Genomic DNA, 21,225 nt, shown 5'->3' with positions numbered 1-21,225 from the left:
TATTTCCAAAGGACCCGGGTTCAGTTCCCAGCACCCACATGGCAGCTCACAACTGTCTGTGACTGTTTCCAAGGGATCCAACACCTTCATACACATATGCAGGCAAAACACCAGTGCACATAAAATCAAGGTAATTACATGTATGTGAATGAATGAGAGGGCTGGAGTGCAGTGAGTGAGTGCATGTCTGTCATTTGCAGACTCTGGAATAGATCCTGCAAGCCACAAAAAAAAAAGAGAGAAAAAAAACTAGTTAAAAAAAAGCATTAGTTAAACACAGTGGCACATGTCTGGAGGCAGATGCAGGAGGAGCTCTAAGCTAGAGGCCAGAGAGACCTTGTCTCCAAAAAAAAGAGAGAGAGAGACTGAGAATTCAGATGTAGCCAGGCATGGTGTCAACTTAATTTCAGCACTCAGGAGGCAGAAGCAGGAGGAGCTCTGAACTGGAGGCTAGAGAGACCTTGTCTCCAAAAAAGAGAGAGAGAGAGAGAGAGAGAGAGAGAGAGAGAGAGAGAGACTGACTGAAAATACAGATGTAGCCAAGCATGGTGGCAACTTCTTAATCTCAGCACTCAGGAGGCAGAAGCAGGTGGGTCCCTGTTGAGTTCAAGGCCACCCTGGTCTCCACAGTGAGTTCTAGGACAACCTGGGCTATGTAGTGAGATCCTGTCTCAAACAAGTAAACAAGAAAGGAAGAAAACACAGATGGCTACAGGATGAAACGTAGCACGTGCAAAGCCCCGGGTTTCCATCCTCAGCACCCCACAAACCGTATTTTGTGTCTTATGTCTGACCTCAGTAGAAGGAGCAGAAGGTCAAGGTTGTCATCCACATACAGGGAAATCCTGGCCTTCTGGATTTGTAAGATTGAAAGGGAAAGACAGTTTACAGCTGTTTCATAACCATGGTGGTCGTTTGCCCACTCTTTTTTTTTTTTTTTTAATAATTTATTTTATTTTTATGTGCATTGGTGTTTTGCCTGTATGTCTATGTGAGAGTGACTGATCTTGGAGTTACAGACAGTTGTGAGCTGCCATGTGGGTGCTGGGAGTTGAACCTGGGTCCTCCGGAAGAGCAATCAGTGCTCTTAACCGCTGAGCCATCCCTCCAGCCCCGCTTAGCCCACTCTTTGTTTTTGTTTTTTCAAGACAGGGTTTCTCTGTGTTGCCTTGGCTGTCCTGGACTGTAGACCAGGGTCTGCCTCCCAGAGCGCTGGGATTACAGACATGTGCCACTGTGCCTGGCCCTTAGCTCACTCTTAACCACACCTGATGGCATTCTTTGTCTCGGGCTCTGATTCAGGTAGCCACCAAGGCTTAGGTACCTCTGTGTCTAGCAGACTTTGGATGACCAAATGGCCACTCTGCCTGTCCTCACCCTGGTGACCCAGACTTCTCCATCGCGCTTCTGTGTTCTCTATCTTTAGCTGTCTACTAGTCAGTGTGTGAGGGGAGGGCTGGGGATTGTGTGCCAGAGCGCATACCCAGCGTGTAAGCCCAAACTTCAGTTACCAGAACCAGAAGAAGTTAGACCTCTCTTCCTGCCTAATGCTCCTATTTTGTTCTCTCTGCGTATTCTGGCTGTCCTGGAACTCACTCTGTAGACCAGGCTGCCCTCAGACTCACAGAGATCTGCCTGCCTCTCCCTCCCCAGTGCTGGAGTTAAGGTGGTGTTTCCACCATGCTTGGCTAGTGTTCTTCAAAATAAACATACTTAAAATACATACATAATTACATGAATGCTATTGTGTGCGTGCATCAGTCATGGGACCACGTGTAGCAATCAGGTCTCCAGTGTGTCCTAGAGACTGAAGTCAGGTTGTAGGGTGCTGGGGTAGGTGCCCTAATGCTACTAAAAAGCAAGATTTAACTTTATTTTTTTTAAGTGCTATTTGTGTTAATAAATACCTCAGCATACCACAAATTTGTGTATTGTTTTTTAAATATTTAATATTTGCCTGCATGTATGTCTGTGTGCTATTTGCATGCCGGGTGACCTCAGAGGTCAGAGAGGTCTTTGTGTCCCTGGAACTAGAGTCACTGACAGTTGTGAGCTGCCATGTGGGTGCTGGGCCCTGCGTCCAGAACCTCTGGAAGAACATCCAGCACGCCTCACACTGAGCCATCTCTCCAGCCCTTGCTCTGCTTTTTGAGACAGCTGTGCCACCATACCTGGTCAGCATTCTTTGAAAGTAAACGAATAAAGAAAAATGCATTAACATTAAATTTTTTACCTGGAACTCACAATGTAGACCAGGCTGGCCTTGAACTCACAGTCCACCAACCTCTGCCTCCCCGGTGCTGGGATTAAAGACGTGCATTACCACATTTGACCATTGATTTGTGTCTTAATTTATAGTTGTTGGCTTAATCCTAAACATTGTTTTGTGCTTTTTAAAAAAGATTTTATGTGTATGGGTGTTGGCATATGTGTTTATGGACCGTGTTCATGCAGTTCCTGAAGGACGCCCGGAAGAGGGCGTCAGATTCCCTGGAACTGGAGTTACAGGTGGTTGTGAGTCAACAGTGGGTCCTAGAAATGGAACCAGGGTCTCTGCCTGTTAACTGCTGGCCATCTCTCCAGCATCTTTTAAGAGTATTGTTCTAAGCTGGTTCTGTGGTGCAAACTGTGGTCCCTGCTTCTTTGGAAACTGAGGCAGGAAAATCTCCTGAACCCATGAGTTGGAGAGCAGTCTGAGCAACAACAGGAATGGAAAGCATCACAAAAATTGTAGCAAGAATAGAAGTGCTTTCAGGAGGCAGCTTTGGTGTCTGTGAATGTCTCTCCAGGTGGGTGGACCGTGTGTTTTCTCTCCATTTACTATTGTAACCGATAAAGGCTGTTTGTGCCCTAAAATAAGTGATAGCTGAAATGAAAAGTCTTACTTTGAGAAAAGGTCTCTAAATCTCAACAGACTGTTAAAGGTTCAAAATAAATGACTTAGTTTTAGTTTCTGCTGTTTCATTTTTGTGGTTTTGGAAATGGGCTCACTCTCTAGTCCAGGTCCTCCTTGAACTCGGGGCAATCCTCCTGCCTCGGCCTCCAGAATCCTGAGATTACAAGCAGGAGTCACCGTCACCTGCTTTCCTAAGAATTTAAAGCCGTTTGCTCAGGTACTCGCAAATGTCCCATGAATCGAGGACTGTTATGCGCTGGAACTCCACGGGGAGTTAGGTCAGCCGTCTGTGCGACAACTCCAGACGATAGAGAACACGGGGACCTTGGGGTGGGCATGAGGGACTGACTGGTCATGCGCTTTGCTTCTGCGCCAACTCCTCCCCAGGTACTCTTCTTTTTTTAGGCGCTGGTCTGGGTCCCAGGCTGGGAGACGGGGCCAGTTTTTGTTTGGTTGGTTGCTTTTTTGTTTTGCTGTTGTGTGAGATAAAGTCTCCCTCCCCAGGTCTGGCTAGCTGGGAACTCACCGTGTAGACCCTGCTAACGTCAAACTCATAGGGATCCTCCCCGGTGAGGCCAGTTTTGAGCCGAATCTCATGCCAGTTCCGGACTGCCCGAGTCACACCCCGTGGCCTCAGCCCAGGAGTCTGAATGCCCAGCTGCCAAAGTCCTAGGATGCCAGAGGGGCAGGGCAGGAGGCAGACAGGCGGTGGGCCAATGGCAGGCCCGGCGCCTCACCTGGGTGGCCACGTGGGCCCAGGTATGCGGCGGCCCCGCCCTGGCCCAGCCCGGCGGGCTCCTGGCTCCTTCTGGGAGCGGAAATTCCTGCAGGGGCTGGACGCTGCGGGCGGAGCTCGGTATGGAGCCTGTGGAAGCCTGGACCCCCGGGAAGGTGGCAGCCTGGCTGAGAGGTTGGTGAGCCGGGAAGGGTGGCGGGGTTCCGAGGGGCGCTCCGGGGGACTAGCGCGGTGTCCCTCGGGCAGAAAGTAGGGAGGGAAAAAGAAGAAAGAACTGCCGAGTCTATTAGTCAGCAGCGTTTATAGAGCGTCCACCCTCCTACCAGCCTACCGAGGGCCCCTGTACAGGCACCGTGCGGGCAGAGGTGGGCCAGGCCTCACCGGAGGAAGAGACGCAGGAAGGGGGTCTCCCCATAGATTTGTAGGTTCAAGCTCCCGCCAGGGTGACGACAGACAGGTGCGGTAATGAGCACACAGGTTTGCCCTGACGGCCCACGCCCCCTTTATCTCCCGGCATCTTCCCTGTGCCCCAGGGCCCCGGGGGCTGTGATTAAGCCCATTTTTCAGAAGCAGAAACATGCACAGAGCCAGGAAGTGATTTGTTCGGTCTTGGAACAGGGCCGGCCCTGGTGTCATTTTCCCGAGGTTGGCAGTGTGTGAAACAGAAACCCCAGCTGTGCTGGAGGGGTGACACAGCCCCGCCCTGGGTTTCCATCCGAGGGAGGAGGATCACTCCCCAGGCGACCAGGAGACACAAACACAGTCACCCTCAGAGAAATGAGGGCGTTCCGCGTGGCCGCTGCCGGGAGTGGGGAGGCCAGGCATGCCATTGCTCTCGCAGGGGCAGCTGGAGCCTGACGGATCCGGTGCGATCAGCCCAGGAGAGCAAGCAGACTCCCAGACGGGTCGGTGGCCGCAGGTCTCAGTTTCTCTATTCCTGAACGAAAATGAGACCACGGCGGTGTGACTGACACGCGTAGCTCAAATGCTGGCGTGGATCGGGGAGGGAGAAGGGCACACCAACTTGTCCAAATAACCCGGCCCAGTTGAGGAACCACACACATTCCCCAATGACAGGGTCGGGGAGTCTTTCTTCCAAAGTGTGAGCGAGCCACTACGTCTCCCGTGTTTTGACTGCACGGATGTGCCTGCACCTTGAGTGTGCTTATGGATTGTCGTGAGCTCCCACGTGGGTAAGGGGACTGAATCTGGGTCCTCTGCAAGAACAGTAAATGCTCTTAACCACTGAGTCATCTCACCAGCCCCTGCTTGTTGTGTTTTATGTTTGACTGCTTGAGCATGGATTTGGTGGATGGCCATGTCAGTGGGTTGGACACACTCGTGAGAGTCTCTGCTGTATATGGTTTTCAGCTCAGGAGTGAGATGGGCGGAACCCAGCCTGGGTCTCGGGATTATCATTAGGGACGGGAAGGAGGGGGAAGGGCTCTGATGTAATAAAAACTCAGGATGGTAGTGCCACCTGTATCCCCAAGCCGTCCCCTTCTGCCTCCAGGCCTCGACGACGCCCTGCGGGACTATCCCTTTGAGGACTGGGAGCTTCCCGGAAAGTACCTACTGCAGCTCTGTCCCCAAAGCCTCCATGCTCTGACCGTGTGGCCTTTGGGCCACCAGGAGCTCATTCTAGATGGGGTGGAGCAGCTGCGGGCCCTAGTGAGTAAGCACTGCCCCGCCCTGGCTGCAGCGCCCACCAGGCTAGGGGTGTTGGGAGAGGGGCGGTAATGTGATCCGTTTTCCATGCCCATTTTCGACCCAGGGCTCCAAGCTGCAGACGGAGAACCTGAGGAGTCTGGCTCGGGGGCTGCTGGAAAGGACCCAGGCCTTCCAGGGCCTGGTCCGAGGCCGCCTGGGAGACCGTGCCGAGACGCCCGCTGATGTCCTCAGTGCCGCTGTAGAGCTGGTGCGGGAAGCCCATGCCCTCCTCTCCTGGCTCAACAGGTACTAGGTGGCTAGTGACTCTTCTCGTCCTTGGTCTCCTCCAGGGCCTGGGACAGAAAAACAGCACTTGGTCTTGATCTGCAGTGTCAGAGCAGACCAAAGAGTGAGTCTGTGCAGGGACACAAGGACACCTTGCTTCCTGGCCCACCCTACAGCTTATCATCTCATTTGCGTATGGGGGGAGGGCACAGGAGTGTTCACGAAAGGTCAGAGCATCCCTTGCCTGGATCGGTTCTTGTCTTCCACCATGGGCATCCCAGGACTTGAACTCAGGTACCTCAGGTCATCAGCTTTAGTGACAAGCATCCTTAGCAACAAACAATCTTCCTGCTTCCTCACCAGCTACTGGTGCCTTCACTGGCAGCTGTCTGTCCTACCTCAGATGTCACCTCCTCAGGGGTCCCTTCCCTGTGCACGGCTCTTGAAGCTTATTTGTAGTACTCGGAAGAGTTGAAGTTAAATCATTAATAATATGGCTATCTGTCTCATGCCCGTCTCCTTGGTGCCTACAACAGGGCATGGCACACACAGGCCCTGTGCTGAGAGGATCCCCCCAGGGCAGGAACTGTCTCCAGTGCTCAGGTGAGGAATCAAATCCAATGTCTTCATTGTCTTCCCCTGCCAGGTACCTCTTCTCCCACCTGAATGACTTTTCTGCCTGCCAGGAGATTGGTGTGTTGTGCGGGGAGCTGGGCCAGGTCTTACAGGAGGTATGAGGACAAGGGGCCAGGCTGGCCCAGGCCCCAGGGCTTTTTATAACCTGTGAATCAGACCAAGACTGGGTGTGAGAGCCGGGGGAGGGGTGAACGAGAATAGAAGCCCTGCCTTTGGATGTTGGGTGCTGGGTTGTAACAGGCCGTGGGGTGGGTCGTGGGGTCCCTCTGGCAGAAGCTGGGGTGACAGTCGGGAAGGGTGGTAGGGGAGGGCATGTGTCGTGATTGCTGAGTCAGTTGTCAGAGGAAGGAAACCTTGTTGATGAGACCGTTAGAGTTCTGGCAAGATCAGTGGAGGGAAGGCAAGGGAGGGGCATCAGAGACCCTTTCCACCCCCACCCCGTGTCCTCAGGAGTGGGCGGCCCCCACCCCTTTCTAAAGGGGGACCCCTGTGGTCTCTGCTTCCAGGACTGCCCAGAGGCTGAGAAGGAGAGCAACGTCCTGAGGATTGTGAGTCTCAGGGGTGGGCGGGCGGGCATTGGGTAAGGGGGTCGGGCTCAGCCAGACAGCCTGCCCTCCTCCCCCAGTGCAGCCACGTGGCCGGGATCTGCCACAACATCCTGAGCTGCAGCCCCGAGGAGCTGCTGGAACAGAGGGCTGTGCTGGAGCAGGTGCAGCTGGACGACCCTTCGGTGAGCTCTGAGCCTTCAGGCCCTCTCCCTGCAGACGCCCGGGACCTGGTCCGGGAGCCCCAGCATCTTGTGTTGCTATGTCCTCTGGGTACGGGTGTGTTTCACTGGAGGCCCGGAGGACCTCCCTGGGGGATCTCCCCATTGCTCCACACCTTTCCCAAGCCAGAGGGGCTGTTTAGCCCGGTCCGAGTGGCACATTCCTGTCCTGGCAGGGTTCTCTCGGGGCAGATTAGTAACATGGGAAATGACCATTTGAGAAGATCAGAGTAGCTCCCTCTGCCCCCAACCCCTGTTCTCCCTTCAGGAGATTTCTGAGACTCTGTTTACCTCAGAAATAGGTGACACAGTTTCTCTGTGGCCTTTTTGGGGGTTGGGGGTGGGAGGCAACAAGCCCCTAGTTACAAACCAGTTAGGACAATGACATTTTGGGGCTCTGTTCCCATTCTCCCCACTTTTGAGTCATTGCGCCCGGTGTGAGGTCCTGCCCACTGGCTCTGCCGAAGCCAAGCTTTGCTTGACTGAGCCTCCGTTCCACAGGCTCTAGAAATCCACACCACCGGCAACTGCCTGCACTTTGTGTCCGGGGTAGGCGTCCAGGTAGGAGCCCACCACACCTGCCACCCCTGTCTACCCTGAAGGCCTTCTCACCTGCCAGCCTTGGTCGCTGGACAGCCTCATTCTCTCGGCCTTATTCCTCACACCAGGATACCACCCGCTCCCAGATCCTGCCAGGAGACGAGATCATCCAAATCAATGAGCAGGTGGTGGTGAGTGACCAGGAGTGGGCAAGGTGGTGGTGAGGGGTGCGGAGGGGGCTTGTGTATGAGAGGAAGTCACCCCAGGGTTTTGTGAAGACAAGGGCTGAGGGATGCTCTGCACGCCACGAGCAGCACAAGAAAGTCTCCGGGTGACTGTGTGGTGCTAGCCTGACCTTCCACAGAGCTCAGTCACTCTGAGCCTGACCTTCCACAGACACTCTGAAGGTGTCGAGAAGTGAGGGGAATCCCTGAGAGGGAAGAGTTGCTGGGCTGCTACCGAACCTCCCACTCAGTGTCCCCGTCCCTCAGGTGGGCTGGCCCTACAAGAATGTGATAAGGGAGCTGCTGAGGGAGCCAGCAAGGGTCAGCCTGGTGCTGAAGAAGATTCCGGTGCCAGAGACCCCCTCTCAGGTACCTGCCCCCTCCCCACCCCTCCACGCTCACTTTCCAGCTCCCATGGTCAGCTCCATCATTTTTGTTTCTGGTTGTTTCCCAGACGCCTGTGGACTCCCCTCACCTGCTAAGCCCGTCGCTGCCTCTGGACCCACTGTCTCCCAGGTAACCAGCTCTACCCGTGGTACGTGTGTCTCAAAGCGGGGAGCACAGGCTCACCTAACGTGGCCTCGTTCTCCACAGGGTTCCCTCTGAAGGCCTTTTTGCCTTTGACCTGCCTGAGGAGGGGAGTCCCAGACCCAGCGCTGCCTGGACAGGTAGCTTTACAGCCCTGTGGGTAGTTCATGCTCTGGACAGGACATCTGAGTCTCCAACTGGCTGTGCATGCTGACCTTCCTGCCCGCAGGCCCTGGCCTGAGCTCATGGATTTTTCCCTCTCTCTCCTCCCCACTTGACAGACTCCACCTCCCTTGACGCTAAGCCGCTGCCCACGCCCCCTGAACCCCCAGGAACACTTCCAGAAGAGACAGCAGAGCCTCTGGAGTCCTCAGGACACCTTGACAAGGTAAACTCAAGGACTTAGCATGGAGGGGCCTGGGCTCTGAATCCAGACCCTTCCCTAAGCTCGCCTTCACGGTCTTTTCAGAGTCCCATCCTTGGTCGGAAGAAATCTAAAGGTATGCAAGCCCCTGACTGGGTGGGGTGTCAGAAAGCTTTGCAGGGCTGGATGGGACCCTCCCTGCACACATATGCTTCCTGCACGACAGCCTTTCCTGGAAACATGGGTCGCCGTCCCCCGCTTCTAGCCTGGCCTCTTGCTAGCTCTGAGACTGTGAGAAAGCTCCTAGTGTGTGTGTGTGTGTGTGTGTGTGTGTGTGTGTGTGTGTGTGTGTAACCCAGAGCTGTGCCCAAGCTGTATGCCCAGCTTTCTCTAGTCACACTCAGTCCACCTGACGTGTGTAGCTTTGTGAGCCCAGAGTGTGAGTTCAGTGTCCCTGGGGAGTCGCATGGGGGTGAGGAGACTGAGGGAAGGATGCTCGCTGGCCCCTCACCGATCCATTCTCCGGTGTTGGGGCAGGTGTGGCCTCTAGGCTGAGCCGCCGGCGGGTGTCCTGCCGGGAGCTGGGCCTGCCCGACTGTGATGGATGGCTTCTGCTGCGCAAGGTGCCCGGCGGCTTCATGGGCCCTCGCTGGCGCCGCTGCTGGTTTGTGCTCAAGGGCCACACCCTGTACTGGTACCGCCAGCCCCAGGTGAGACCCCACACACACTTTCGTAGGTAACAAGCGAAGCCGAGGGCCACCATTCTTATCTGTTCTACGCAGGAGGGGTGGGGGACTCCCCAGTATTTCCAGTTGCAAAGTGGGGGTGGCTCTTGGTAGGGAAATGAATTCACACACGTATAAAAAAGGTTCTAGGGAACTGGGAAGACGGCTCAGCAGTTAAAATACTTGTAACTCTTGCAGAGGCCTGGTGTTTGGCTCCCAGCACCCACATGGTAGCTCAGGACTGTGACTCTGGTTTCCAGGGGATGGGATGCCCTCTTCTGAAGTCGGCGGGCACCAGGCATACACGTGGCACCCACAGCAGGTTTCAGGCCAGCCCAAACTACCTAGTGCAACTCATGTCTGAGAATAAAAAAGGCCAGTGAGATTGCTTAGTGGGTGCAGGTGCCTGCCACCAAGCCTGATGGCCTGAGTGTGATACCCAGAATCGCCACGGTCTAGCAAGTTGTCCTCGGATCTCCATGTGTTTTGTGGCATGCATGGGTGGGCACGGGCACACACAATAAATAAATGTAAAACATTTTTTACTGGCGGTGGTGGTACACTAGGGAGGCAGATCTCTGTGAGTTTGAGGCCAGCCTGGCCTACAGAGTGAGTTCCAGAACAGCCAGGGCTATACACGGCAAAACACTATCTTGAAAAATCAACCAAACAACCAAACAACCAAACAAAAAAACCCATTTTAAAGTATAGAGAGAGTGACTTTTATTCTCCCTACCTCTCCTTTCTCTTCTGATATTCTACCCATGCTAGTGATGGGCCACTCACTCATTTATTCGCTCGCTAGACATCCAGGTGGCTACTGGACTCAGCTCTGAGCTAAAGTGCTGGGGGCACAGTGATTTGGGTAGTCCCTGCCCTTCTGTAATTGAGAGGCCCATTGGGGAAGGAGCTGAATACACCCTTAAGGACAACGGGCCATGTGCCAAGATGAAGGAAATCCCAGTCATGTGTGGGAGCCCAGCCGAGGTGTCTGATCTAGTCCAAGGAGTCTAGACGTTCTTCCAGAAAGCTGTGTTTGGATGATTATCAGATGAAAGGGAAAAGGAAAACCAGGAAGGGAAAAGGCTTTCCGAAAGCAGCTAAGGGGAATGCCTGAGCAGGCTCCTCCCCTTCCGCTGTTTTTCTGGGTACCTTTGCCCTCCTTTCCCTGCTCAGAGGTGCTCCATGGCCACACCTTCTACCCCAAGCCCCAGAAACCCTGAGGGGTAACAGGCACCTGGCTGTGGCCCCTTGCTGACCCTCCTGCTGTGATCCCCCAGGATGAGAAGGCGGAAGGGCTTATCAACATCTCTAACTACAGCCTGGAGAGCAGACCTGACCAGAAGAAGAAATAGTTAAGTCTGGGAATGGGTTGGGATGGGGAGAAAAGTGGAGAGGAAGGGAGAGGGTGGGGTGGGGTGGAGATGTGGCAGGTGGCGGGGATTCCTGATCCAGCCTCTCTCTGGCTATGACTCCTTTCTGCTCCGGGGCAGTGTGTTCCAGCTGACCCATGAGGTGTACAAGCCCTTCGTCTTCGCCGCTGAGACTCTGTCGGATCTGAGCAAGTGAGTGGCATTTCGTCATCCTTACGCCCACACAGTCCCCAGACACCAAGAGCCTAAGGGCTGCGCTCAGGAGGCTGCGCCCAAACTCCAGCCCTCAGAAAGCCCGTGTCGTCATCTTCAAAAATGGGCAACGAGGCTTTCCTACCTCAGTTGCTCTCTGAGGGTCAAATCTGGGACTCTGGGACTCGGCGGTTCACCTCTCAAATTCCAGCTGAGGCAGGAAGAGTGCAAATACAAGGCCAGCCTGGGCTGCATGTTGAGTTTCAGGCCGACCAGGATCATATAGTAAGACGGTGTCTCAAGAAGACAGGAAAGAGGGTGGAGGGCATAGTTTAGTGTAGAGCCCTTCCTTGCGCTCAGGCTCCCGGATCATACAAGAAGTTCAGGAGAAAAATTAGAAGATGTAGGGAAAGGATGGAAAGCTCAGATGTAAGTGGGCCTCAGTGAATGGATACCCCACAACTGACATGCTCCCCTACAGGTGGGTACGTCACCTCATTACCTGCATTTTCAAGTACCAGACTCCAGGCCGGGCCTCCTCTGCCAGAGAGGAAGGTGAGTATATCATGGAGGTGGGGAGGGAGGTCCAAGCACCACAGGGTTCCTGTCTTTTCCAGGCTGGGTGCTGGGGCTCAAATCCCCAGGCTCGCTCTATGGTCCCCCAAACCCACTGCGGTTCTCCAACTCCCCACCCTAGATTGTTACAGTGAGACAGAAGCCGAAGACCCTGACGAGGAGGCTGGGTCCCGCTCAGTTTCTGTGAGTAGAGAGTCACTTCAGAGTAGGAGGTGGAGGCCCTGAATAGCAGGATGTGGGTATTCAGGCTAATCCTCTCTCTCCTGCTTTGACACAGCCCAGCCCGGCTCAAGCGTGGAGTGACACATCACCCCTGGCTTCACCCTCTCGGAGCCCGAGGACCTCCTTTGGTTCTTCAACAGGTGGGGCTGCCGTGGGAGCAGGGACCGGGACCGGGGATGAACCTGAGCATGCTTACATCTTCTCAACCTGCATCCTGCTTCCACAGACAGCAGTGACAGGGCGCTGGAAGGAATGGTCCAGGGGCTGAGGCAGGGCGGAGTGTCCCTCCTGGGCCAGCCACAGCCCCTGACCCATGAACAGTGGCGGAGTTCTTTCATGCGGCGCAACCGGGACCCACATCTCAACGAGCGGGTGCACCGAGTTCGGGCACTCCAGAGTACACTCAAGGTGAGCTGGGAGCCCTGGGCATGGGCAAGGATGAGGCTCTGGGCTTCAGGCCCTGGGGGTGTCTGGTTCCCAGCTCTGCTGTGAAACTGTAGACTGAAGGCTCAACTGTGTTCTGGGCCAAGTTCTAGAAGGTTCTAGACATTCACCCAGACTCTTGGGCCAGGGTATCCTGGGGGTGGGCGCAGGACTTAGGGTTAGTTCTGGGTTCTGTCCCTCGTTGGTTGGTCAGCCATGGATCTTTGCCTCCTTACTCTCACCTCAGGCAAAGCTGCAGGAACTGCAGGCCCTGGAGGAAGTGCTGGGTGACCCTGAGCTCACGGGAGCAAAGTTCCGCCAGTGGAAGGAACGGAACCTGGAGCTGTACTCAGAGGGCCTGAGGACCGGGGGAGGGATGTGGGCCCAGAGCAGTTCCCCAAACCCAACTTCTGTCTCCAGAGGTCAGTCCCCACAGCCCCTGCCCTCTGACCCGGAGGAGCCCTCCCAGCTTTTTGTCTTTGACCCCAAAGAACAGCCTCCAGCCTCCTGACCTCTGATTCCAGCTAGTGCCTGGCTCCTGACCTCTGACCCTGGCTGAGGACTACATCATTTCCCAGCCTGTGATGTGTTAAGACAAATGTCCAAGCAACCTGTGTGAGGCTAGAAGGAGTGCTGGTCCTTGGCTCTAACCCCCAAACTGACCTCCCGTATCCTGGGTTTTCACAGTTTCTGCTCATGTATCCCCGGAGTGGAAGGAAAGGCAGAAATCCCCAACCAGTCCTCAGATCTGGGAAGTGCCTGCCTTCCTTGGGTCCTTCATAAAGGTTTCCCCAGACCAGTTCTAGATGGGTATTTATTTTACATGAGGGATACTTTTCCACCAAATAAAGTTGATTTCTCTAAAATGAACCTGTGTGTCTTTGCTTCAGAACGGGGAATCTGTGCCTCCCGCCCCCACCCCTATCCCCACCTCCACCCTGCCAGCACACACAGAGGTGAAGAGACGTCGGGTTAGAGTGAACACTTTCTGTTGCAGAGTGGGTTGACAAGCTCCCTGTGTGGCCCTCTGGGCACCTGTACCAGGGTACCAGGCTCTGCCGACATCCATCCATCATCTTGCCCGCCTCTCCTTAGTCCTTAGAGCTCAAAAATGCTCCCCTATCCTAGAAGCATCAAGTAGATGAGGAAACATCACTTTGGAAAGGGCAGGTGGGCTGCTGTGGGACAGGAGGCAAAGGGTGTCAGGGCCTCTCTCTTGTCTTCCATTTCACTCAGCCCCACCTCTAGCACCTGGATTCAGAAAGAGAAGTTCTGTTCACTGTATTCAGATGATGACATGAAGACCAGGCCTATTTCCACCAGCCTCTAACCTCTGATCCCATCCCAAAGCCCTTGGCGGAATACCGGGTTGTCTCTGTGGGTGGGAGGATTTTCACCTGTTTGGAATGCCTCCATGGAACGCTGAAGGTGAGTGGGTAACAGCTGCCTCTGTGATCTCACCACAAGGTGGGAGAGAAAGACTGCCTGCAGCAAAGCTTCTCTGAAGAGAAGGGGGACAGAGCAAAGATGTCTGAAAGCCATAGATGGTGGGACCGGAAGACAACCACATATCTTAAGGTAGGGAGTTCCTGCCTGGCTCTGCCGCTGAGCCGAGCTGCCATCCTTGGCTGGGTGGGGGCAGCGGCCACACTGAAGGTTTGCTCCTCTCCTCCTCCGCAGAACACTTATGAGCTCATGGGTCGGCATGAGGAACAAGTGCTCATCAACCGCAGGGACATCACAGACAAGAGGGTAAGAAAGGAGGAGGGGAGGGACAGGCAAAGCCAAGATGACCTCCACCCCATAGGTCCCTTCTGCAGCTCTGTCCTCCCCCCAGGACCTTCCCTGGGAGCTAATGCCCACTGAGGCGATTCCTCACAGGAACCCCTATAACGTGATAGCCACTCATTAGCAGAGACCCTCCAGACCCCCCAGAAACCAGTAGTTGGTGAGCTCTGGCAACACACCCCCCTCTAGGCAGACCCCTTAGGTGTATTCCCACTCACAGGGAAGGCGGGGGGTCACTAGTCCAGGTGCAGGCCTCCTGTAGTGACACCTGCCTGAAGAAAGGTCTCCCTCCCTCCTCAGGATTCCTGGGACATGGAGGAGATCATCACTCGAATGTATGTCAAGCAGCTGCTCCGACACCCTGCCTTCCAGCTGCTGCTTGCCTTGCTGCTAATAATCAACGCCATTACCATCGCTATGCGCACCAATGCTTATCTTGGTCAGGTGGGATGCTGGCCTGATCTCTCCCCAGTGTGCTGCCTTCTAGGGCCCTTTGGCTTCTTGTCTGTGTGTGATGGTTGAATTGGTTGATTTTCAAAAGTCTGGTCCCCATCGGGGGCCTGGTGCAGCAAACCTTGAATCACCATGCTAAGGAGGCAGAGGCAGAGGCAGAGGCAGATGGATCTCTGTGAGCTAGAGGCCGGCCTTGTGTTCGCATCCAGTTCCAGGCTAGGCAGGGCTACATAGCGAAATTATGTTAAATAAATAACTTTCATCACTGTTGACCTGGCATGGGATCTGCAAGTCAAGAAAGTTCTTGGGCTTGAGGGACACACATAGGCACACACACACACTCACAGGCACGTACACACACAAAGACACACAGAGACACACAAACAAACACAGGCACACCATACATATGTACACGCATTCACTCACACACAGGCACACACACAAACATAGGCACATACACACAAACTCACACATTTATACACAGGCACACACACACACCATACATGTGGAAATTTTTTTTTTAGAGAAAGGAAAAAAACAGAATGTTACAGCTTGATTTGAGGCTTCCACAGAGGCTCCCAGCATTCAAGAAGCCAAGATAGGGGAATTGCCATGAGCTCAAGTCCAGTTTAGGTCGCATAAGTTTGAAGCCAGACTGGGCTTGATGACACCTATCTAAGAAAGGAAGGGAGGGAGGGAGGGAGGGAGGGGAGACTGGAAGATGAGGAGGAAGAGAAAAAGAAACAGCATGAGAGAATTTATTGTGTGTGTGTCCAACTTGAGAGCCAAGGCTTGCCATGTAGCCCAGGCTGCCCTCAAACTCACGGTAGTTTTTGCCTTTCCTTTGCAAGTGCTGAGGTTACAGCTGTGCACAATGATACTTGATGGATTTGTTTTGTTTTATGTTTTATTTATTTATCTAGTTAGTTTGGGACAGGATCTCACTATGTGGTCCAGCCTGGCCTCAAACATACAACTCTGCTGTCTCAAGCACCCAAGTGCTGGGATTACAGATATATGCCACCATGCCTGATGAGTTTTTATTTGTTTTTTTTTTTTGTTTGTTTGTTTGTTTGGTTTTTTTTTTTTTCCCAATTGGTTTGTTTTTAGACAGGACTCCACATAGCTCAAGAGGCCTTCCAACTCTTATCTCTCCCTCTCTCTCTCTCTCTCTCTCTATCTATCTATGGACAAATTTGAAAGCCTACAGCTTCCTCTAAGCTCCGTGTGTCACCACCCCTGGCAGTCTTAATTTCTTATGAGCTCTGAACACGCGCACATGCTGTTTAAATTCAGTATGTCCGGGTGGTGGTGACGCACGAGTTCAGAAATGTAGGCGGTCAGCGGCCACACCACATGTGGTCTACGTCCAGGGAGATAAGTCTGTATCCTGCACCACTGAGAAACCAGGAAAGGACTTAGACAGCACCGGGATGAAATGAAAGTTAGAGTTGAATTGAATTTTAGAGAATGCACTGACTGGGAGCTGGAGAGTGGCTCAGTGGTTAAGAGCACTGGCTGCTCCTGCAGAGGACCCGGGGTTTGGATTCTGGAACATTCATTACTCAGCTTACACTTGCCTGTGACACAAGTTCCAGGTCTCTCTTGGACTCCAAGGGCATCTGCATGAGTGCAGGGCACACAGAGACAAACTAGCATGCATGAGTGCACACACACACATGTACACGCCCACACATGCGCTCACACACATGTACACACACGCACACGCACATTTGTATTTTTTGGTTGTGAGCCTAGCCTTTAATGGCTGAGCCATCTCTCCAGCCCTGCACTTTTTATTATTATTATTATTATTATTATTATTATTATTTTTTTTTTTTTTTTTTTTTTTTAAGAAAAGAGCCAGGGTGTGGTAGTGCACGCCTTTAATCCCAGCACTCAGGAGGCAGAAACAGGTGAGTTTGAGGCCAGCCTGGTCTACAGAGTGAGTCCAGGACAGCCGAAGCTACAGAGAGAAACCCTGTGTTGAAAAACAAACAAGAAAGAAAGAAAAAAGAAAGGAAGGAAAGAAGGAAGGAAGGAGGAAAGGAAGGAAGGAAGGAAAGAAGGAAGGGAGGTAGGAAAGAAGGAAGGAAGGGAGGGAGGGAGGGAGGGAGGGAGGGAGGGAGGGAGGAAGGAAGGAAGGAAGGAAAAGGAAGAATAGAATAGAATCTCATAAAAGGCACAGGTTGCCACAGTGTGCACCACCAAGGAAGAGAGAAGATGGACCAAGATGGGTCAAAGATGTCCAGGGTTAGGATGCTGTGACCTGGACCAGGACAATGGCAATTGGTAAGAAGAGCCTCGGCATCACCTCCATCGGCTCTTCTATTTCCTCCTCGTGGTGCTTGGATTGAGCCTGTGTCCTACCCCACGGGCTTCTCTGATGAATCACATTGCTGGTTAACGCTTGGTGAACTCTTCCCACGTGCCGCCTTAGGCGTGAGGAAGGTGTAGGAAGGTGTGGCGTGAGCAACAGCGCAGGGCTGACTCTATGTCTTAGGACGTGGGGACACAGGAGAAAAAGGTTTGGAGAAGGATGTAGGGGTCACTTCAAGGCATTTGAGGAACTAGGAAGGGTCCACATGGGGCTACTAAAGAGGAGCTGATAGATCACGAAGACCGAGGGTACACTTGGCTGGAGATGGACACTTAAGAGAAGCTGGTGTCTAGAGGGTCAAGGCTGCATGGAGATGACAATCAGAGTGTGACTGAAGGCAAGAGAGGGCCAAGATAGGCTCCCGGTCAGAGGAGAGCATGGAGGAGGAGGAGATGGAAAGGCAACTGAGAAGGAGTGATCAGTAGCAAATACGGAAGCGCAAGAGAGTGACAGTCAAGGGAGCAGTCAACAGGGCCAGCATGGTGATAAACAGGACTGATGAAGTCGAAGAAGTATTCCCCCAAGTTCGTGCTCCTGGCCTCCCCTAGGGCCAGCTATCATGGAGGCAGGAACTCACCTATGTAGCTTGCACAGCGTGGACAGCGGAGGTCCTCACACAAGCCATTGTTGGGTTATAAAATTAATTCAGACTGCAGATGGCAGGACCCTGATAGTGAAATAGAGCTGGGGAGACAAAAGGAGAGAAAAGAGGGAGGAACAGGGGAGCAGCATTACAGTGTGTGTGTGTGTGTGTGTGTGTGTGTGTGTGTGTGTGTGTGTGCCGTAGCAAGAATGTGGAGGTCCAAGGACAATTGCAGGAATCACTCACTCCTTCCACTGGGGGATCCAACTGAGGTTGCCAGGCATGATGGCGAACACCTCTATTTACCAAGCCATCTTGCCAGTCCCTGAGGATCATGTTGTTACGTGTGAAAGACAGGTCCTATTATGGGTCTCAGTCAAAAAACAACCGCTCGAACTGGGGCTGAGGATGTAGTTCAGTTGGTAAATCAGAAATTCAAGGTCATCCTTGGCTACATAGTTTGAGGCCAGCCTGGGCTACATAAGAGTGCCTCAAACAACACAGTAAAACAGGAAAAAAAAAAAAAAAAAAAAAAAAAAAAAAAAAGAAAAGAAAAGAAAAGAAAGCCTGAAGCCCAACTATGGTGTTTGTGACTGTGAGGGTCAGACCTTAGGTGCTTGGAGGTGGCATAGCAGTGAGTGTGGACAGCGAGAGGCTCGCGGGAGGAATTGGAATCTGCTGGCTGCGGGGGTACAAAAAGGAAGGACTGGTGACTGGCTGGCTGGGGTTAACTTCCTGGACTGGAGTTGTTTCTGTATGTGTGATACGGGGAAGGGGCATCGCAGCTATAAGGAAGCTGAATGAACCTGATTGCGGTTGGGCAGGAGTGACTTTGGTTCGGGACAGACCCTAGCTATCCATCTACTGATGGAGGCACCCAGGGTACGTGTCCTGGATCTACAGAGAGAGGACACCTCAGACCTGACCCAGAGAACTTGAGATGCTCGAGCCAGAGGGACAGTAGGGACCAGACTACCAGAGAAGTTTCCTGGGGTTTGGAGTCCCGCAGCTCCTGGGGAGGCATGCCTCTTTCTTTCAGTCCCAGGGCCCATTCAGCCCTTTCTAAACTTCCCTTTCCCAGGTAGCCTGCTTTAGAGGTTAGGCATGAATGCTAGCCAGCTGTGTGCACCTGGCCTCCTAATTGCCAGTTTGTAAGGTGCCACAGAAAAGGAAACTACTTTTCAAAACAATGTTGAGAGTCATGTGACCTGAATGGACTTGACACTGCCTGGCATATGCAGAGAAAGTTCCCCTAAAGGAAACCATAGAGAGTAGCCGGGGTACCGTCACCCCAACGCCTACCCTCTCTCCAAGTCTGACTCAGGTCCCGCTCTCTGATGCCTCTGGCCCTTTTTCCCCTCCTCTGTCTTCCGTGTAGAAACATTATGAGCTGTTCTCGACCATAGATGACATTGTGCTGACCATCCTTATGTGTGAAGTTCTCCTTGGCTGGCTCAATGGCTTCTGGATTTTCTGGAAGGTAAGACCCGGGAATTCCTGCCATTGCCCTTACCTCAGCCCTCAGTGGTGTCTGCAGTACGTCAAAGCCTTTGCCTTGCAAACTAAAGGGTTTGTAGGGAGAGACAGTATATCCGTGGGGAGGGGGGACAGCAGAATATGAGTTGTCCAGCAGTACCTCCTCCACGAGTTTCAACCCCTGCTCCTGCCTCCCCAGCTCTCTCCACTTACACAGACCCTGGTTTCTGTATCTGGGAAATGGAGTCGAGGAATTGAGAGTATCTACCTTCATTTGCTTGGTTTTGGCTCAGGACCCCACGAACTTCTCCTGTAATGCAGTGATTTGTATGTTAAGCTTTATAGGCTCTAGGCCCAACTCACCTTTCTCAGGCAGGACAAAACCAAGCCAGCCAAGACACAGATGAACTACATCCCAGCATAGCCCACCCTCCCCCAGTGAGGAGTGTGGATAAAGCGTTTGTTGGTTTGTTAGAGGATCTTACTATTGCCAGGCTGACCCCCAAATCCCTGCACTCTAGCCATACTCCTGCCTCAGCCTCCCAATTAGCTGGGACTCGGGATTGTCTCCAGTCCAGTAAGACTTCGCTTGTGCCTGTACAGAAACACACACTTACAATCCCAGTTGTCAGGAGCCTGTGGTAGAAGCATCGTGAGTTCAAGGCCTGCCTGGGCTGGGTAGTAGGACATTGTCTCCAGAACACAAAACAGGGCAATTTGAGTGTTACGTAATTTTCACATTTCACAAACCACTCTTCTGATTTTTCCCTCCTCCGTCGCTTTAACGTCACATACTGACTCCTCAGGATGTCCTCAGGAAGTCTCTCCCAGGAGGGGCTGTGCTACCCTGGGTCTGCTTCCTAGTTTCTACTTCTCTCTCTGGCAGAGCTGAAGTATGCTCTTTGCCCACCTCCCTCAAAAGGGTCTGTGAACCAGCAGGGTGAAACCGGGTATCCTCACAAAATAAGTCAATAATAAGTATACAGCAGGAGCTTCGTAGACCAGCCGGCTTGGCTGGGCTTTGGTTTTGACTCCTAGTACTGAGAACAGAACCAAGGCTCTCACTCTTATCAGGTGTCTCAGTCAGTGTTCTTTTGCCGAGAAGAGACACCCTGGCTAAGGCCCTTATAAAAGAAAGTATCTATTGGGTGCTTGTTTACAGCATCAGAGGTTTAGTGTATTATCATCATGACAGGAAGCATGGCAGTAGGCAGGCAGGCAGGCAGGTACTGGGGCAGTAGCTAAGAGCTTTACATCCTAATCCACAAGCAGTAGGCAGGGGAGGGGAGGGAGGGAGGGAGGGAGAGGGAGAGGGAGAGAGAGAGAGAGAGAGAGAGAGAGAGAGAGAGAGAGAGAGAGACTGAGCCTGGCTTTTAAAACCTTAAAGCCCACTCCCAGTGACATACCTCCTCCACCAAGGCCACACCTCCTAGTCCTTCCCAGCTGTTCCGCTCCCTGGTGACCAAGTATTCAAATACGTTAACCAGTGGGGCCCACTCTCATTCAAACCTCCACACTGGGCTTGCTTACTCATCCACCGAGTTATTTTCTGGTCTTCTTCTTTTGTTTTTGTTTTTATCCAAGAGAGGGTTTGGCTGTGTAGCCCTGGCTGTCCTGGAACTCACTCTGTAGACCAGGCTGGCCTCAAACTCAGAGATCCGCCTGCCTCTGCTCCTGAGTGCTGTATTAAAGGCGTGCGCCACCTCTGCCTGTCCCCTGTCCCTGTTTTTACTTTGAGACAAGGCCACACTGAGTTTCCCAGGATGTCCCCGAGCTTACTTTGTAGCCTGGAGAAGCCTTGAGCCTGGGAGCCCACCTTAGTGTCCTGAGTGGCTGGGAATACAGGCCTGGGTTCCACAGAGGGGCAGACCTGTGCCCCTCACAACCGTGTGTGTGTGTGGTGTGTAGCCCAGACTCTCAGACGTGAGGCAGACTTATGTTTATTGCACTCCCCCCAAATTTAAGAACATCTTCCACTAAAATATAGGGCTTTGTTTGTTTGTTCTGTCTGCTTGTTTAACGTTTAGCTTCAGGCACATTGACCCAGACTCTATTGAGAAGCACTCAGAGTCCTGGATCTGCTCCAATCCCTCACCCCCTTACCTTCCCTCACCTCTTTAGGTAATCTTCTTAGAGCCCCTGTTTATCTTTTCAGCGGCTGTCTTTATAATCCTAGGCAATAGGCGTGTATTTTTAGTGCTCCCATTTAGTAGCCTGCCATAAACAACGCTTTGGGTTTAGTTGTTGGTGCTTATGGAATCCTAGAAATCTTTCCATATTACTGCATGATGGATGTACAATGGCTTATTCTGCCTCTCATTGCTGGTCACGATAGTTGTTTTCAGCCTATTCTCAATCTATCATCTATCTATCTATCTATCTATCTATCTATCTATCTATCTATCTATC

At 52.8% G+C, this 21,225-nt stretch overlaps 2 protein-coding genes across 2 annotated transcripts in view; both read left to right on the top strand.

The window, feature by feature from the left end:
- The first annotated feature begins 3,718 nt into the window (after nt 1–3,718).
- Cnksr1 (connector enhancer of kinase suppressor of Ras 1) lies at nt 3,719–12,976 on the top strand. The gene is made up of 21 exons (XM_055611180.1): nt 3,719–3,806; nt 5,146–5,303; nt 5,407–5,588; nt 6,214–6,298; nt 6,710–6,751; nt 6,829–6,933; nt 7,471–7,530; nt 7,638–7,700; nt 8,001–8,102; nt 8,188–8,249; nt 8,328–8,401; nt 8,543–8,649; nt 8,731–8,761; nt 9,163–9,335; nt 10,631–10,704; nt 10,844–10,915; nt 11,397–11,470; nt 11,613–11,674; nt 11,769–11,853; nt 11,940–12,121; nt 12,384–12,976. The coding sequence occupies exons 1-21, from the start codon at nt 3,755–3,757 to the stop codon at nt 12,645–12,647; spliced, it is 2,109 nt and encodes a 702-aa protein (XP_055467155.1). The 5' UTR covers nt 3,719–3,754; the 3' UTR covers nt 12,648–12,976.
- An 855-nt stretch (nt 12,977–13,831) lies between these two features.
- Catsper4 (cation channel sperm associated 4) overlaps nt 13,832–21,225 on the top strand; it is a 15,015-nt gene continuing 7,621 nt past the window's right edge. Inside the window, exons 1-3 of the mRNA XM_055610993.1 lie at nt 13,832–13,888; nt 14,225–14,368; nt 18,719–18,820. Coding sequence (XP_055466968.1) covers nt 13,832–13,888; nt 14,225–14,368; nt 18,719–18,820 — 303 coding nt within the window. The remainder of the gene's footprint in view (nt 13,889–14,224; nt 14,369–18,718; nt 18,821–21,225) is intronic.

The sequence above is a fragment of the Psammomys obesus genome, unplaced genomic scaffold (assembly GCF_907164565.1).
Source record: "Psammomys obesus unplaced genomic scaffold, mPsaObe1.curated_primary_1811, whole genome shotgun sequence".
NCBI classification, from domain to species: Eukaryota; Metazoa; Chordata; class Mammalia; order Rodentia; family Muridae; genus Psammomys; species Psammomys obesus.
The sequence above is the reverse complement of the archived record's forward strand: the minus strand, read 5'-3'. Positions and strand labels throughout refer to the sequence as shown.